The 18,435-nt window shown below is 41.5% G+C and overlaps 1 protein-coding gene across 3 annotated transcripts in view; it reads left to right on the forward strand.

The window, feature by feature from the left end:
* Positions 1-18,435, forward strand: part of PHLPP2 (PH domain and leucine rich repeat protein phosphatase 2) — a 31,929-nt gene that overhangs the window by 4,292 nt on the left and 9,202 nt on the right. For all 3 annotated transcript variants that reach the window (XM_059857642.1, XM_059857643.1, XM_059857645.1), the window contains 12 exons: positions 1,087-1,220; positions 5,101-5,291; positions 5,711-5,836; positions 6,903-7,057; positions 11,052-11,198; positions 12,680-12,910; positions 13,652-13,854; positions 14,359-14,419; positions 14,932-15,027; positions 16,320-16,475; positions 17,134-17,334; positions 17,846-18,008. In XM_059857642.1, the coding sequence (XP_059713625.1) occupies positions 1,087-1,220; positions 5,101-5,291; positions 5,711-5,836; positions 6,903-7,057; positions 11,052-11,198; positions 12,680-12,910; positions 13,652-13,854; positions 14,359-14,419; positions 14,932-15,027; positions 16,320-16,475; positions 17,134-17,334; positions 17,846-18,008 (1,864 nt within the window). The remainder of the gene's footprint in view (positions 1-1,086; positions 1,221-5,100; positions 5,292-5,710; positions 5,837-6,902; positions 7,058-11,051; positions 11,199-12,679; positions 12,911-13,651; positions 13,855-14,358; positions 14,420-14,931; positions 15,028-16,319; positions 16,476-17,133; positions 17,335-17,845; positions 18,009-18,435) is intronic.

Below are 18,435 nucleotides of genomic sequence, written 5' to 3' on the forward strand. Positions count from 1 at the left end.
GGATAAACTAAAAAAAAAATTGCTGGTAAAAGTTCTTTTTAATAAAAGTAGACTCCTCTACTACAAGAATAGTTTTAAAAGTACCTTGCGCCTTATATTGAAGAGGAAGTTTGAAATGTTTAGTGACATGGTTTATAATCTCCTGTTTAAAGAAGAGAAGACCATTAAGATCCAGTGACTGTAATCTGAAGCTAGGCACTTTTAGATTAAAAATGGGGATTTTTAATGTTGGATAATGAGTAGACCATTGGAACAATATATTTTAACTCCTACCTAACATTTTCAGTGCTTAATCTTTTACACTAATTTTTTTTTTTCCTAAAATAAAACTTGTAATTTAGCAGGGAATTCTGTTGTTTTTATTGAAGAAAATCACAATACAGGGTCCCCGGAAAAAGTGAGAAGAGAGGATCAGAAAACATGTTTTCCATTCTGAATATACTAAATCTGATGTTTCACAAGAACTTTCTCTTATTGCTGTTAATTCAAGCTAGCCACTGAGTCCTTCCTTTGTTCTGCCATAGTTGTAAAATGTCCTTTTAAATATACTGGTTGAGTTAACTTGCCAAAGCATAAGAATCTAGACACTGATGTGAGCTAAAGAGAGTAGGAAATTTGTCTTATGTTTGCTTTGGGGTTTTTAATGATTCTTCATGAGGATTCTTCAAATGCTTTGCTCTAAGCTGCATTCGGAAGAAAAATTTAAGAGTTCTTTTCTATTTTTGAGGCATTATACATAGGGTTTTTTAACTACTTGGCATATGCTTTTTTGATATTTCTGATTTTGTGTCTTGTCATGGATTCTTCCTGATGCTCCTTAAATCATGAAATAGAAATATCGTGAATTGTGTGGCTTATGCCAATTGCTGTTTCTCTGTGTTTCTCTTCTGCAATGTAATTTACAAGTACTGCGGTTCTTAAGTGCTGCTTGTCAAGCAGGGAGCAGAGACCCAAGAGTCTGTGCTTGCCAGACCTTTTCAGAGGAGCAGAACAGACAGTGTGTCAGTATTCCTCGCGCTTTAGCTGTACTGAGACTTGTTTAATCTGTTTTGCATTCTCAAACTTCTTTCTTGTATGTTTTGACAGGAGGCTGGAGCCCACAGAAAAACCCCTTCAGATTGTGTATGACTACTTGGCTCAGTTGGGTTTTGATGATCCTTTCAGAATGCAGGAAGAGGCAGCAAACTCTGATCTCAGCTGTATGATTCGCTTTTACAGTGGTAAGAAATTGTGTGTGTGCTCTGTCACTGTTTCTGCAGCTGTAACTACGAGCTGGAGCTTAGCTAAAGCCTGAGTCATCAAACTGTTGGGTTTGTTGAGGGCTACATAAAGCAACTGCAGTATCAGTAAGCATTTCTTAAAATAAAGCATTTTAAAGATTAATAGAAAAAAAATCACACTTCTGTAGTTTTCTTGATCCTGTCCAAGACTTGAGAAAAGACAGGTCTGCAGGAGGGCACAAGATTGCTCTGTTGTCTTTAAATTCAAATATTGCAACTGATGACTTGGAGCTCCCACTGGGAGTTCTGTTTAGATGTGCGTGAGGATTGTATTTACAAAAAGTTTGTGGATATGGGCAAGGAAGCTCCTGGTCAAATACCTCCACAGCCTTTTAATAGCGAAGAGTGAAGGTGCCAGCTGGTTAATAATAATGCAGGCTGCCATCAGAACCCTAGGGCACTGCATTGCAGAAGCAAGACTTTGGAGTGTGGCCTGCTGAATTGGTTTGGGCAGGAGACAGTTTACACAAGGAGCCACAGATAACAAGCATAGGCCTGTGAGCATGTGGTATTAGCAGTCAGAAAGAGAATTCACTGAAGTTAACAGGAAATATAAAAGAAATGAGGGTGAGGAAAGATAACAAGGAAATTATTTCCTTACCTGAAAGTACTTCACCTGTGTAATTTTTGCATTTCAGAAAAAAAAAATCAAGATACTTTTAATGGAAAATTGTTCTCGCATTGTGGATCTGGGCAGTCAGGCTAAGCTGCTAGCCATCTTTTGGTTATTCAGTGTCAAAAAAATGCATTTATAAGAAACCAGCTTTTTTACCCTGATGAGACAAACCCCTTCTGTCCGGGAGCTGTGTGTAAGAACAGGAGTGTAGATACTGTATACACCACATATATATATATATATATGCAAAACATGGAGGGTAACAGATGGAAAGAAGTCTGATGTGCATAGTCTGGATTTATGGAGCGAGGAAGAGGGAGTCAGAAGTTACTTCAGCTGGAAGGAGTAGAGGCATCAAGGATAGGTTTCACGAACAGCAACTCAACTTCATGCAACCAAGTAGATAGAAAATGTAATTGAATAGTTTCAGTCAGCATGGGTGGCTGGTCTGCTTAGAAGAAAGTGATGAAGGAAGAAGTATAAGGGTTGAAGTGTGTTCAGGAGACCTGTTTTAAGGAAGTACAAGCATGTGCTGACAGAGTGATTCTGAAGGGTAGGGGAGGAATTAGAGGGGGTGATATGGAGAATGATACAATAATTTTGCAAAGTCTGCACCTGAGAACATAAGGGAGGAAGTAATGGATTTTACACAGAAAAACTTTACTTAGGATTGTGGCATCAAAGACTGGTTTGGGTTGAAAGGAACCTTAAAGATCATCTAGTTCCACCCTCCTGTCATGTGCCGGGATACTTTCCACTAGATCAGGTTTCTCCAAGCCCCACCCAGCCTGGCCTTGGATAGTTCCAGAGATGGAGCAGCCACAGCTTCTCTGGGCAACCTGTGCTAGGGCCTCCCCACCCTCCCCATAAAACATTTCTTCCTTATGTCCAGTGTAAATTTGCCCTCTTTCATTTTAGAAACATGGCCCATTGTTCTGCCACTATAGGCCTTCATAAAATGTCTCTCTGTGCCTTTCTTATAAGCTGCCTTTATATGTAGAAAAGCTGCAAGAAGGCCTTCCCAGAGCCTTCTCTGCTCCAGGCTGAACAACCCCAGCGCTCTCAGCCTGTCTCCATAGGAGAGGTGTTCTGCCCACCTGGCTGTGTCCACGGCTGCCCCTGACCCATTCTAGGACAGGTGTCATGGTTTTGGAGCAGAGAGGGAAACTGGAGCAGAGGTGCAGCTGCATAGTAATGCTTGGAGCAGTGCTGCTGTGGCAGTTAGTAATAGGATACCACTTTTACTCCCATAATAATGTTTTCTTAAAAGTGTGGGGCTGGTATTTCAGCTTGGTGAAATCAAAGCAGTTTTTTCTGTGGATTCTTACAGTTTCTCACCAGTAAAGGACATCTTATGTCAAACTTCATGTGTGTAAAACAAAACTGTTGTTGTAAACAAACAGCTACATGTTTCAGCTAAATTCAGCCAGACATGGACAACACGACAGTACTTTAGATTTGGCAAGCTGAAGATCCTGCTAGCTGAGAAACAATGTTACAGCTTGAGTTAGTAGTTAACTGTTTGCTCCTGATAAATGTTTGGAGTATGGTTTTCTTATTCAAGCCTGCTGTGTGATCAGTGTGATCTGATTATTCCACATAGCATCTTTTTGAACATCCAGCCCAGCACCCCAGTAGGGTGCCAGGAGCAGCTGGACCTTAGTGCCAATCAGCTCTGAAACAGCTCCAACCCCTTCATATGCTACCAGTATCTCTTTCAGTTCAGCCCAATATTGTGGGCTCCAAAACAGCAGCAATTGGCAGCAGTCTGACTCCCTTCCAGTCAGAGTAGTTGCAGTGGCTTGTCACGGGGTTGGAGTAGCCACAAATAGTTGCTTCTCCCTAAACAAGACCAGAACCACATGCATGGTGCCTAGCAATAGGGAGCCACACTGGTTTCAACATCCCTAGGATATTAAAAAATCCCAAATGCTATTGTAATTAACCTGGAGGAGAAAAGGAGGATGTAGGAAGTGTCCACTCCCTAGGTGGGCTCTCTGAGGAGAAAAGGCAAATGGTGTCATTATTGATATTTTCCACTAAATGGCACCAGAGCACAAAGGTGGGGGCCATGCTGAGCACACAGACCAGATTACAAAATACAACACCATAACCCAGCCTTTACAGCAGATAAGGTGTTACATAATGCAGCTTTGAGAACAAGTGCAAGAAAATTGAGCAAACCAATCAATATTGTGACCAGCCACTGTTAAACCAATACAATAAATGCTTATAGCAAATCTGTTTAACACACTCTGGTCAGATCTGTCTCTGCCCTTAGTGCACCAGGTTTGGCACCTAAAAGGACTGTTGTGGTTTAACCTCAGCCACCCAATTAGCACCACTCATCTGCTCACTCACACGCTGCTTCCCCCATGGGATGGGAAGGAGAATGGGAAAAAGGTGATACCTGTGGACTGAAAACAGTTTAATAATTGAAATAAAGTAAAATAAAAATAATATTAATGAAAAGGGAAATAATAAAGAGAGAGGAATAAAACACAAGATCCCCTTTGCTAGTTTGGATTACCTGGTCCAACCATGCTCCTTTGCCGTTTCCTGTGCACCTGGTTGCTGCAGAGAATGGGACATTGTAAAGTCCTTGACTTGGGTGAACACTACTGAACCAACCGAAACAGCAGTTTTTTTAGTGTTATTTTTTTTTATGTTATCAACATTATTCTCACACCGAAGCCAAAACACAGCCTTGTACCATCTGCCGGGAAGAAAATGAATTCTAGCTCAGGCAAAGCCAGTGCAGTCGTCTTCAGGGAAAGAAGTTCCTTTGTAGTTGATTTTCCAGGCCTTCCTTTAAAGTCCAGTAGAAGCCACTTATTTAAGGATTTCAGTTACTTTAACTGACTCAACGGGAGTTTAAAATTGCTTTTCTGTTGCATTTGAATGAAGGCTATTTGGCAAGCGAGTGGTTTTGCTAAGGTCTGTAACTACCTGTGGGTTAAAAACACGCTGCATGGCAACCATTCTAGCGTTGTTCTGGGAGGCACAAATGGTGCTGGTCAGCCGCTGTTCCTGCACTGACTGAGGATGTTGCTTGTCCTCTGCATGAGACTTTTTTTTAAAAGTGCAGTTTGTCTCCTTGTTCTTTACAACAACTGGTTTTGCATGTTAGAGCCATGTTATTTGTACTAACAGATGAGAATGAAGAATATATGGACAGTAAATGCTAATGTCCCTTTTCTTCAGAAAAGCCATGTCAGGTGGAGCAGTTGGATCGCATCCTGCTCTCTGGAGTCTATAACGTGCGCAAAGGAAAGACCCAGCTGCACAAGTGGGCAGAGCGCTCCGTCAGCCTCTGTGGCACGTGCCTCATTGTGTCCTCAGTGAAGGACAGCCATGCAGGGAAGATGCACATCTTGCCTCTCGTTGGAGGGAAGGTAAGGCTGGTTTTTTTGTTAGTTCCCTGTAGCCCGGGAAGGAAGAAGAAATGTAGTAGTGGTGGGAATTGCCCACAAGAGATTAATGTAGGCTTTTTTAACAGATTACTGCATTAATGTGCCCAACCTCTTTCTACTTGCTCTGCTTAGGTAGTAGTCTGAAGGCTAATAAAATGAAGAAACACTAGTTCAGCTTTAGCCCATGTGCATGGGCACTCTGGAAATTACTACTTCTTGTGTCCATTTCAGCAGAAAGATGTTAAGCAGGATTTACTTCTTTGTTTTTCTCCAGTGACTGCAGCTCTATTTTCAGCAAAATGCAATGTTACTGGTGGTCAGTAATACTTCACCTTAGACTTCAGGTCAGTTGTAATTGCTGGCCCTTAGGCAGACTGTTGTTGTCAATTCTCCCTCTGCAGGTGGAAGAGATGAAGCGTCGGCAGTACACCCTTGCTTTCACATCTGCTGGAGCACAAGCTCAGACATACCATGTTTCCTTTGACACGCTGGCAGAGTGCCAGCGGTGGCACCGGCAGGCATCCACGGTGAGGCCATGGGGACACTGTGCTTTGGATGGTGGGTGCAGGGTACACCACAGGAAGGCTATTATGATACAAGCTTGATCTGCAGTCAGGGAAAGTACCCAGGACATTTTCCAGCTTTATTCCCTTCATGCTCTGGGCTACAGAGATTTTTCTCTTTGCCTTCTCTTTTTCTCTGTGCAACATTGTCGAGCAGTAGTTCTGTGCTCTTTTAACCCCTGCTGCACCAACAAGACTAACTGAATCACAGGTCCCTAGAGCAAACCTCAGGGACTGGCTGACTTTACAGCCATAGAAACCTACAGATTGCATTTGTTGCCATACTTGAATGTACTTGAAGTATGACCTGGACACAGGTCTGCCCTGAGGTTTGAGATACAGTGACATCATAGGTCAGCAAGGATATTATGAAATACAAAATGAGTTCAGGGTAAAGCAGGTCATAAAATGTCAAATTAATCACCGAAGACCTCAAAACAAAACATACTTTATGAAAGGACATGAGATTTGCAGAGACTTTATGAAATGCGGCAAAACCATAATTTATGAAGCCTTTTTATAACAAGTTATATTTCAAATTTTATACTCTCAACAATCTAATAAAAGAAAGAAGTAGCTAAAAGTACAGAAGAAGCAGCTGTACTAGGCAGAGTTTCTGTAAACCTCATAGAACTGAACTGGAAAATCAACTGCTTCCTGTTGCTTCTTGCACCTTTGGAAGGCACTTGAGATTATGCTTTCTCAATAGAGTTTCCTGAAATATCTATTTTCCTCTATTACACTGTCTCTCTTACAGCCTAGCCTTTAGGCAGTGTACCCAGTGCACATACAGAGCAGGGTTTTGTGTGAATCCTGGCTGGTATCCAGCTCTGCATCCTTGTCAGGGATGTAGCAAAGGGCATAGGCTTGTACTTCATGGACTCGCATTTCTTGCATGGACTCTGCCTGGTAGGTACAAGAGGTTCTTTCATGTTCTTGCAAATTGTTTATTACTTGTATTCTTTGGTCTTCCATTAGACTTCCAGAGAAAATTAGCTGCACAGCTGCAGCTTTTTCTCTTTCTTTTCAGATTGTGTCTATGCGATTTAGCATGGTTGATCTTTCCTGCTACAGCCTTGAGGAAGTACCAGAGCACCTCTTCTACAGTCAAGATATCACCTACCTCAACTTACGCCACAATTTTATGAGAACGAGTGGAGCAGGGAGTCTTGACTCTCTTTGCAGGTCTGCAAAGAATCATTTTTCTCCTACATTTGGAGTCCTTGACATGTGGATACAGGAATGAAGTATTGCCTGTTCTGTTGGGGATGGTAAAAAAATTGATCTTCAGGAAGCTAACAAGTGAGGGGGTTGGAAGCACAAGTGAGCAGCACAAGCAGGAATAAACTTACAACAGTTTATAGTATTCATGAGCTCCTTTCCACAGATTCTGTGCTAACTCTGATGTGAGATAAGCCTTGTGGGATGACATGCCATTTGTATGGACAAGATGCAATAGTAATATTAGGCTGCTTGCTAAGCAGAGAACATCTTGGGGTATAAAATAAAAAAACAAGGAAAAGCATAATGCTGCTGCTGCTGTGAATAAGTTTGTAGGAAGAAGTTTAGGTCTGAAAAACCCTGTTTCGGCAAGTTCTTAATGTGTATTTGGAATTGGCAGAGGGCCTGTGAGACTCCAGCTTTGCTTTGGAAACTTGTGATGATCTGCTTTTAAGAGAGTAGCAGTTGTGTGATGGTATGGAAGCATGATGTAGTCATCTAGGTAAGTGAAGGAGTCTTACAAAAATATTTTTAAATTAATTTCCCAAAATCATAAAAATCTAGGGGGAGATTAGTGTGTTGATATGTATACCAGCCATGCTAAATAGAATTCAAGGAGTTGCTCTATGAGTTTTAAAAACTGTTAAGAAGCTTATAATAATATTGTCCAATGGCTCTGTTTGGAGCATATTTCCCTAAGGAAAATGCATTTGGAGAAATTTTGCAAAACTTCTACTTGGTTTTTTGTTTGTTTTGGTTTGTTGCTGTTGTGGTTTTGAGATTTGGTTGTTTTTGTCATTTTGGTTTGTTGGGGGGGTTTTTTGCAAGGCGGGGTGGGGTGGAGAAGGCTTTATTTTTGTTTTCTTTGTCTCTAGGGGCCTACTGCTCTGCTATTTCACTTTTCTTCCTCTAGGGTAATGAGATGCCCAGGTATCTATGAGAATATACAATGAAAAAAATTGCTCACTTTTGGGAATTCTTTGCAGTTTCCTTGCAAGCCAGAGTCTAGTCTGGTTTTCCAAACTTGTTTAAAAGTTTGCTAATGCTGAATTTTAATAGATTCTGTTACTGGAGAAGCTGCTTAAAATAATTGAAGATTTTGCTTTCTACTTGTCTCTTCAAATACATTGTAAGATTTTGAAAAGCACATCAGAGCTTTATTTTCTAAAATGGAGTATCCATGGTTCACAGGATCAGCAAAGGGGCTTGAAATTTCTTTTGACCTTGCATGTAGTCAACAAGAAATCTGGCACATCAGAAACTCAACTCTTTTCCTGGCAGTGACTATGTCTGATGAAGCTGAAATCTGCAAACAAACAAAAGCCATAAAAGATGCTCTCACTTCACACAATCTTGAATAAACAAATAGCATTAGGTTGCCCACATAAGGCTGCTCATTGCCTTTTGAAGAGATTTTCTATCTGAGGTTTTTAGGATGCTTTTAAGATTACAGCACCACAAGAAGACCCTTGCTCACTTGCAGTAGGTGCTCTCAGTGCCTTGAGACTGTCGATTCCCAACAGCAGAATTTTTCACAATGATCAGATCTCTTCCTCTGAGCAACTTTCAAGCTCTAGGAGTTTAATTACCTGTAACTATAATAATGGAGCAAAAATAATTGGCTAAAGGGAAAATGTTAAGCAAAGGGCATTAAACAGCCCTACCTGCTTTGTTACATCTCCTAGCTTATTTTTTTATGTATTATAGTGCCTTTCAAGCATCTCCCTTATCTGAAAAGCACTGAGATCTGGTCTCCATTGATACGTGTGTGTGCACTTACATGAATACATCTGCATGTCTCTTGTCAGCATTCTCGCTAGTTGATACATATTTGTGCTGGTGTGCTTTGGTGGCAGAACAGGATGTGTTAAACTTGGAATATTTCAGGACAGCACCAGTTTGGGCTGCTAAACAGAGGATGGTCATCCTATGGAAGATTCACTGCTGTGTTTCCATACTTCTTTGTTGTCTCAGTATGCCTTGTGAGAGCACAAACTATAACCTGAGGAGCCACAACGATTTTGGAATCTTTATTGCCTATAATACCTGGTTCATATATACAGCTTGAATGAGAGTTGCATTTCCATTCCACTGCACTCCTACATCACTACATGAGCTTACTGAGGCAAGAAGAAAGAGCAGGAGGAGAGCTCAAAAGGCTTTTGAGTATTGTCCTCCCCACTGAGTATGGAAGTCTGTTTGAGGAATCTCAGACCAAGCTGTGTCATATAGCAGTTTCCCTTCAGCTTTTGGAAACTGTAATGCCCCTCTTGTGCTTTCTTTGATATTTTTGCAGAGGAATGAATTCTAAACATTAGTTGTGCTGTTGTGTTTAATGCTGCGTCTCTCAGAGCAGCTGCTCACTACGCTGTTAGACGGAGGAACGCTGCTTGGCACTAAGAACAGGTGCAGCAAATGCCATTGCAGAACTTCTGAGAAAGCAGTTGTATTAAAGCATTTGCTGATTTCAAACCCTGAGAGCCATAACCTGTCCTAAATCTCTTTAAGTTGAATCAGCTAATGAGATTGTTCAAATCTTTGGGTTCATCATCATTGTTTCCTTCTTTTCCAATACTGTGGTGGAGTTCTATGTGCAAATTTCTAATTTTTATATCATTGTTAGGTCTTTGCATTATCCTTCCTTTGAGGAAGGCTTTTACCAACATAGCATCTTTTTCTCTTTGGTTTTCAGTTGCAGTACAAAAGAGTCTGTGGCTGTAGCAAACAAAAATGCCTGTGCCCTTATTCATATGATGGGGTAGTCAAAGCAAACAACTCATGTCCAAGTTTCAGCTATGCTCCCTCTTTCAAAAGAACAACACCCCCCAAGGTTATAAAGCAAAATGGAGAAATATTATGCATAGTTCCCACACAGATCATTATAAGTATTTTGAATTCAAAAAACATCACTATAAAGAAGAAAACTTCAAAACCTTTCAGTCCTATATTTCAAGACATCTCAAGCTAGAAGTAATATTCTCCCTCAAGCTAATTAACCTTGGTTTTGTTACCAATATTAGAACATTTGCTTCAAAATAAGAGCTACTCACCAATGCCTGAGAAAAGTCTGGTAAGGGAGGCAGATGAGTAACTGCATGTTTCCAAGAAGTAGTTCTCTGGTACATGAAATTTGCAGTTATCTCATTTAAGTGAGATATTAATTTCCCCACTGAGTTAATTTTTGGTGGTTCCAGTTTGGGATGAAGAGGGAGCAATACTTGGGCAACAATACTTTTGCTTCCTGTAGAAGAAGGCAGGAACTCTTGGAGGAGAACCCTGCTGTATGTTACCCCAGCCATGTGAAGTTGCTTCTCTGTCTTTGGGCCTAGCATGGTGACTGAAGAAGCTAGAAGTAGGTAACCATTTCTCAGGCACTGGAGGGGCTGTGGTGGCTGTGGGGCTGTGTGTCCTTGGGGCAGTGCATGCCATGCAGTCTGCTGAGCAAGGAGCACTGTAGCTGTGCAATCTTGTTCAAGGACCTCTGGATGCAGTTCTTGGGTTTTCCCAGCATGAAGCAAGTGCTTTCCTAGTTTTCCCTTCTATGGCTTGGCTTTCTGTTTTATTCTCAGAATAGTCCTAGTGAATGTTTTCAGCTCCTGTTTTCCCAAGCTTTGTAATTGTGGACTCTTACTGTAGTTAATTCTTTTAAGGTAATTTTTTTTAACTGAGCATTTTAGTCACCTTAATCTTAGTAGCAGTCACGAGGACGAAGCTTGTCAAGTTGGTGTAGAAGGTCGTTATCAGTTCCTGCAGTAAACCCATGGTATTTGATCACTTTCAGCATGACAGTTGAGAAGAATATCAACGACCTAAACCCAAATTTATGCAGAAACTCCTGTAATGAGTTAGCTGACTGTATCACCGGTGTACAAAGACTTAAGAATTCTTTATGACTGTTTTGTGTATTTTTGCTTTTAGACATGTAGGTTTGTGAATTAACTCATGTTCTTGCTAATAGGTTTTCTCAGTTGAAGAGTCTGAACTTGTCTCATAATAGACTGGGAGAGTTTCCTGAATCACTGTGTGAGATCTCTACTCTGACAGAGCTTAATATTTCCTGTAATGGACTTCATTACTTGCCAAGTCAGATTGGCAAACTGTTGAAGTGAGTATGTTCTTTACATCTGTGATCGTAGTACCCTTGGTGCCTCAACTGAGCACTACTGATGTGCAGGTACTGTTTCTGAAAGTGTGAAAAAAAAAAAAAAAACTAGGGCAGCCTGTTTTGCCCACGAAGGTTGAATGATTAATTTGACTCCAGCAGAAGGTCAAGAACTAAGATGTGCAATTCCTTAATCACTACTAGGAAAACATCACAACTGCTAGTGCAGAAGATGTGAGGAAACTTGATGCAGATAAAGCACTGAAGGCAATTGCATTGTTTCTCAAATAAATCTATGTGCATTTTTCTGCAGCTTCGGAGTTGTCTGACTTTCTGCATTTATTATTTGAATTTAATATTTTCAGTACTGATGTAATTTCTATTGAAGTTTTAATTTATTGTAGAAAACTTTTCTGTGGTAACTTCTCACAGGGGTCTAGTGATTTTTGTCAGCACTGGTATGTTTGATTGTGTTCTATAGAATTGGCTGCTTTTGTGTTAGAGGATTTTAACATGAAAATACTTGAGCAATCCCCTCTGAAAATTTTGTCTTAAAGTGTTTGCTGGAGCCTTGTCCATTTTCCCCGGTAGCTGCCCCAAATGCAAAAGATCTTAAGCTTAGGTAAATTTAATTGCAAGATTATTAGTACATTTAGATAAACATCAGTCTATTGATGTTTATCTAAATGTGCATATAGATAAGCATCAATGTTGAACTGTTGATTTATTGTGGTCTGCTTTTCCTCCAACTTGTATCTTTAAAAAAGGAGTGTCTGCAGCCGCACTGGATGTGAGCAAGTAATTTCCAGAACGATCTTTTAGCCATATGCAAACTGTGAGGAAAAAGTTATATGTAGGCTTACACTTCCTGGATGTTTACGGCTTAGGTATGGGTCCAGTTATCTTCATGTCTCCTTGAGCCCTTATTCAGAAGAACTTTTTATGGCCTCAGATTTCATCTCTACCACCACTAAACACAGAAAGGTCTCTGTTGGAACATAATCATAGTAAGGGAATTCTATATTTGGTATCTGAGTCTCAAAAGCCTTACAACCTTTGAAACAATTCATCATACAACAGAAAGCTACCTAATTCTTTTCTGAGTGTATGTTGGAATGGACAACTAGAGTGTAAAAATCTTCTACTAGTGCATTAGTGTGGTAGGAGGTGTGATTAAACTGTGCCATTTGTAGAAAATCAAGAAATTAAGTAAATATCTTTCATTTACAACATAAGTACTGGTTTGTATTTTGCTTGTGTTAACTTACAGTCTTTGGCACAGCTGGAAGTTCTGAGCCTATTACATGTGTGATAAAAGTACTTCAGTAACTTTACGTGTTTAAGAATAAAATTAGTGGTTAGGTACCTTTAAAAATAACCACATCGAGACCAGCTAACTATATGAGAAAATTCACTGGAAATACGAAATGTGATGTTTACTACTCTTTGTGGAATTATTTTCTTTCTCTTTATCACTGTTGCAGTCTCCAGACCTTCTGGCTTGATGGCAATTTCCTCACATCCTTACCAGAAGAGATGGGAAACCTGCAGCAGCTCAACTGTCTTGGGCTTTCCTTCAATAACTTCTGTGAACTGCCAGCAATTTGTGAGAAACTTGTCACCTTAGACAAACTGGCCTTGGCAGGGAACTTGATAGAGACCCTGGACCTTACAGTGCTGAACCGTATGGGTCACATCAAAAGTGTGGACCTGAGGTAAGGGGTGAAACTGGCAGGTGTCTGTAAAACAGATTGGTACTTTCCATTTACAGCAGAGGATCTGTGCAACTTCTGGTACATTTTGCAATAATAAGTAGGTTCAGTTTTTTCTCTTACTGATTCATTAGCTTTTATGGAGTTCTGTTTCTGAGGGTGTGCAGAATCAACTTGGAAAAGCAAGCTTAATTGAGCAGTGCCAGATGCTGAATGTGACCCAGCCCTCTAGTTTCCTCTTGTGATTTGCTGTTACCTTGAGCTTTGGTAGCTCAAGGTACCAAAACTTTGATCTCTTCTTCCCTTCTTTGCCTCCCTGCCCTAGAGATGAGATCCTGATTCTCCAGGCTGCCAACTGCAGATCTCTCAGAAAGGGACAACGGTCTTTTTGTGTGTGGCAAGGCAGTCTAGTATCTGTTCTCTGCATTAGCTTCCTCTGTCCGTGCAGAGTAGCTGCCCCTTGACCTGGTTTCTGTTTTCTAGACTGGATCTTTTTTTAGAATCTCTTAAGAATTTGGGAATCATTAAAATGATTATGTGTAGCAGTGTAGACAAAGGAAATATTTTTGTTTGTATTCACTGCCTGAAATTCACCATTGCTTGTCACGCATTTCATTCACTGTGCTCACCTTTGGTGTTAGTCTTCACCAGAATTCTTCCTTTCCTCTTCTTTCTTCTCTCTTACCAATGTCCAGTGTTCAGTGTCTTATTTTCTGACTTTTTAACTCATCTCTGAATGTTTAGGCTGAACAACCTGAAGAGAGCAGCAGCTGACACTCTGGAGGGTAACAAATCTGTGGCTTACATGGATTTACGAGACAATCAGATGACAGATCTGGATCTGAGCTCCTTGGTCAGCCTGGAGCAGCTGCACTGCGAGCGAAATAAGCTGAGAGAGCTGACGCTGAGTGGCTTCTCCCTTCGGGCCCTGTATGCCAACAGCAACTGTATGTCTCTTTGTCTTCTTCCCCTGCCTTTTCCCTTTAAGCCCTGAGAGCAAAGGAAAACAGCCTTTTGCTTTCTCTCACGTGTTAAAAAAATACTTACGTTGATGTTATTGTGGTGAAACCATATGCAGTGGGTCCTCTGAGGTTAGCCCCTACGGATCACATATGCATGGGTGTACACAGGCTGTGTAACAGTGTGGAGGTTGTGGTGTTATGTCCAAGGAATTCATGCTCCATTGAGATCTGTTTGGGAGGCCACAAACAAAAGTACAGTTCTCTCTTGTTCTGGTGCTCCACATGACAGATGGAGAAATGGATAGTGAGATACTACAGTGTGTCATATGGCAGATGTAAGAAGTGTGAACTTTGTGGTGGGAAGTATCAATGGGGACCCTGAGTCTCCATAAAGAAAGACTGTGAGTCTCATTTAATAACTAAGCTGCATCTCTGTGCTGTTTCCTCTCCGAAGCTCTGCAATCATACTTACTTACTTTACTTCATCAGGTCTGACAGCTGTCAATATTTATCCGGTTCCTGGTCTACTGACATGTCTAGAACTCTCTCGGTAAGTGATAATACACAACAGAATTTAAAGCAAGAATCTGGACATCTTGAGAGCAATTAAACACAATAGAACTTCAAAGCCCAGCACTAAACAATGATGAAAGTGTCCCAGACCAGAAGCCCTTCTGAACCAGTATGACCTTTACAGGTTACTTTGTTGTCCTTCAGCTGTAGGCTGTGATCAGAAAAAAATATTCAAGCAAGGACCACTGAACTTTGGCAGCTTACTGAACTGAATGGGGGCGATCTGTGGATATTTAGAGTAGCTCCCAGTTGTCTCTGCTGTTGGTTTCATTGCCTAAGTCTGCCCTTGGAGCAGCATTGTGAGACCTGTAAGATAGGATGCCCTGCTGAGTCATGAACCAGTTCAGTTTGCATTATCCGTGACTAACTCAGATGCTATTAATTTTTTGCCTGTTGCTTTTGGTTTGGCTGTCACTAAAATCATGCAGCATTCAGAGTCTTTTCCATATGGAGTGCTGGTTTCTAGCTTTTCCCACTTGCTTTTCTCAGCAATCAACTGCAGTGTGTCCCAGACTGGGCCTGTGAAGCAAAGAAACTGGAAGTTTTGGATGTGAGCTACAACCTACTCTTGGAGCTTCCATCAAGGTCAGAGAACCTTTGTAAACAGAGCTGAGCTTTCTTCTACTATGGGCTGTCTGGAAAGAGAAAAGCGGTGCTATTCCCGTTGCTTAATTCTTTCTTATGTTGAGATATTTACTCTCACCTATTTTATCTATGTAGCATCAAAAATGCTCTGTATTCAAATGTTAGAAAGAGCCAGTTTCTAGGTCAGCCTTTTGAACAGTAGGGGCTAGGTAATTCCATCCCGTGCTTTTGGCTGCTACTGCAGCTATTTGCACCTGACATAGAACATGCTGCTGTGATTTATATGTGTTATCATACTGTCTGTAAACACAGGTCATAGATGAGACCCTAATACATTTTGCATCATGCCTCAGAAATTTTTTCTGTTACCTTTGACAGAGAGTTATCACAAAGGGACAATTCAGCTGATCTCAAATGTAGCTTTCACAATACGCCATCAGCCAGCTCCTTTCTCCCTATTTCCCTTTCAGTTTCTGCAGAATGCAGTGAATGAGAGCCAAGAACTAATACAAATTTCCAGTTATTTATCCTAGGAAGAAGCAAAGCATAAACATTCTCAGCCTAATAAGGGTGTTTGGTGGGGGTGTGATTTGATGAATGACATAGTGCCTAGGGTAAGTTGTACTAAAATTGAATGGAGAAGAGGTTAACAGGGAAAAAAGGCAAAACATGGATGGGAGAAGTTGAAGCAAGAGACATAGGAGGTGAACAGCAGTGACATTCCAGTGATTGTCACAGAAAAACAATATGCATCAAAAGCAAGAAAAGGACATAACGAGGATGTGATAATGAGAACTTAGAAGAGAATTTTAGCCAATCCAATGGATTAAAGGGACTAAATTTTAAGTATATTATTCAAAGAATAATCTACTGCCTCAGAAAAAATACAGGAGTGCGAAGCCACTAGTTAAAGCTTTGAATTTATGTTGGCACTGTGAAAGCACTTCTTTCTACCTACAAGTGACAACAGGCATTTAAAGCCTTCCTTTGTGACTTCTTTCTTTGTCTGCCTGAAAGAATGCTGGGCACGTGCACACCAACGAGGATCACAAGATACCAAACAGTAGTAGTGTAGAGGGAAATGAAGATACACATTCAAGCATTCAGAGAGACTTGAGTCATCTTACCCTGTGTCTTGTTCTGTTTTGTAATTGTTTACATTTTATGGATCGGTGTGTTTTAATTTTTCCCTGCTGTACAAGCAGATTAAGTGGATTAAATACTACCTTTCCCACTCTGGGGATGTCAAGAGGAATGAACCAAGTTAAATAGAAAACCCTGTGTCTTTCTAGGATCCTCAGAAGCTTGAGTCTTCGGAAGTTGATGGTGGGGCACAATCATTTGCAGAGCCTTCCACCTCTTCAAGAACACATTCCACTGGAGGTGCTGGACCTTCAGCACAATCTGTTGACTAAACTCCCAGAGACACTCTTTGTCAAAGCTCTGAAGTGAGTGTCAGTATCAAACATCTTTTGTCTGCATTATCCTTTGGAGTGTAAGGGCTGAAAGCGGCACCTGTGTGACTGTCCTTGCAGGTGCCATTTGCATAAGAGATAACAAGGTGTGCCCTTTATGCGGAGGTTATTCAGGTGCCGTAATGGAAGCCCATCAAGCTGATTTGAAGGAATCAGTCCATGTTACTGTATAACTACAGGAAAACAGAAGCTGCCTGGAGGACTTTGTCTTTAAAAGTAGTCATAAGTTCAAGTGCAAAGAAAAGAAGCCAGTCAGATTCAGTTCATTCGAGAGCAGCAAGAGAGACCCTTTACAAATGAACAGTCTCTCCTAACTGTATTCACACAGGAGTTAGCCCTTTAAAGAAGCCCTTCTTTATGTAAAGTTTTATATTGTCTGCTTCCACCAATATTACCCATGGGCTTTTCTGTACTCACTGTTTACTGTAAAAATGCTGTGTGCATCCACAGTGTATATAGCTAGTAAGTCATTAGTAGACTCACAAATCTTAATGTGAGTAGGGATGTTACAGCATTGTCTGGCCTCCTGTCTGATACTGCTGTCTATGCTGGCATTTGTACAGCTCCTTTTCCTTGTTAATGGAGTGGTTTGGATGATGCAAAGTCTGATTCTTGCACTTGCTGTGGTTAGCCTCAGGTACCTGAACGCATCTGCAAACAGCCTGGAGTCCTTGCCCTCCACATGTCCGGGGGAGGAGAGTTTGAGCATGCTGCAGCTGCTATACTTGACTAATAACAACCTCACAGATCAGTGCATCCCTGTCTTGGTGGGACACCCAAACCTACGGATCCTGCATCTGGCAAACAACAACCTGCAGACTTTCCCTGCAAGGTAAGTCAGTAAGGCTGTTGGGCAAGACAGTGCTCTCTGGGAGGAACCTGCCACCTCCCCATGATTGTACATGAGTCAAAGTAGTCCCAGTGAGATGCTCTCACTGTGGCTTGAAGACAAAAACCTGACTTTCTACAAACAAAGGGAGGAGAAGCATGTTAGGGGGGATTGGCACAGGGTAGTGTTGGCTGTAGGTTTTCCTGTCCTAGTTCAGGTGCCATCCAGGGGGACCAAGGGATGTAACTTGTTGTGTTGCATGTGTGTAGGGATGGGGTGATATTTCTTTGCAACTTCAGCACTGATGGTGAAGGGTCTGTCTGTTGTACAAATCCAAGCCAGGCTGGGGGACTCTGCATCTTACTAGAGCATCTCTTAGGACTTTGGGTCTCCTATCAGTAAATCAGAAAAGTAGCTCATAAAGGGCAGTGTCTATGGATACCTCATCTGCAACTTCAGAAAGTGACAAGTTCATGTCTGTAAGATACAGTATTTTTTTTTGTTTCCCTTTCAGTAAACTTAGTAAGCTGGAGCACTTGGAAGAACTGAATCTGAGTGGAAACAAACTGAAAACAATTCCTACAACGGTTGCAAACTGCAAGCTACTTCATACACTTAATGCACACTCTAATGAAATCAGCATTTTTCCAGAAATCCTGCATTTGCCCCGTATTCAGGTATTTGTATGGAGAAGATAAAGAGATATCCGGGTAAAGTTTGGGCTGTAGAATGAGTAACTGCTAGGAGAGAACAGGAGGTCCCAGCAAGGCCAAGTGCAAGGTGCTGTACCTGGGTCAGGGCTGCCCCTCGTATCAATCCAGACTGGGGGATGAATGGTCAAGGGCAGCCCTGCTGAGAAGGGCTTGGGGATGCTGCTGGGTGAGAGGCTGGACATGCCCCGGCCGTATGCACTGGCGCCCAGAAACCCCTAACACATCCTGGGCTCATCCCCAGTGGCATGGACAGTAGGTAAGGAGGGGATTCTGTCCCCCTGCCCTGCTCAGATGAGATCCCACCTGGAGGGCTGCACTCATCTCTTGAGTCCTCAGCACAAGAAGGACTGAGACCTGTTGGAGTGGGTCCAGAGGAGCCCATGAAGATGAT

Source organism: Haemorhous mexicanus, chromosome 12 (assembly GCF_027477595.1).
Source record: "Haemorhous mexicanus isolate bHaeMex1 chromosome 12, bHaeMex1.pri, whole genome shotgun sequence".
NCBI lineage: Eukaryota > Metazoa > Chordata > Aves > Passeriformes > Fringillidae > Haemorhous > Haemorhous mexicanus.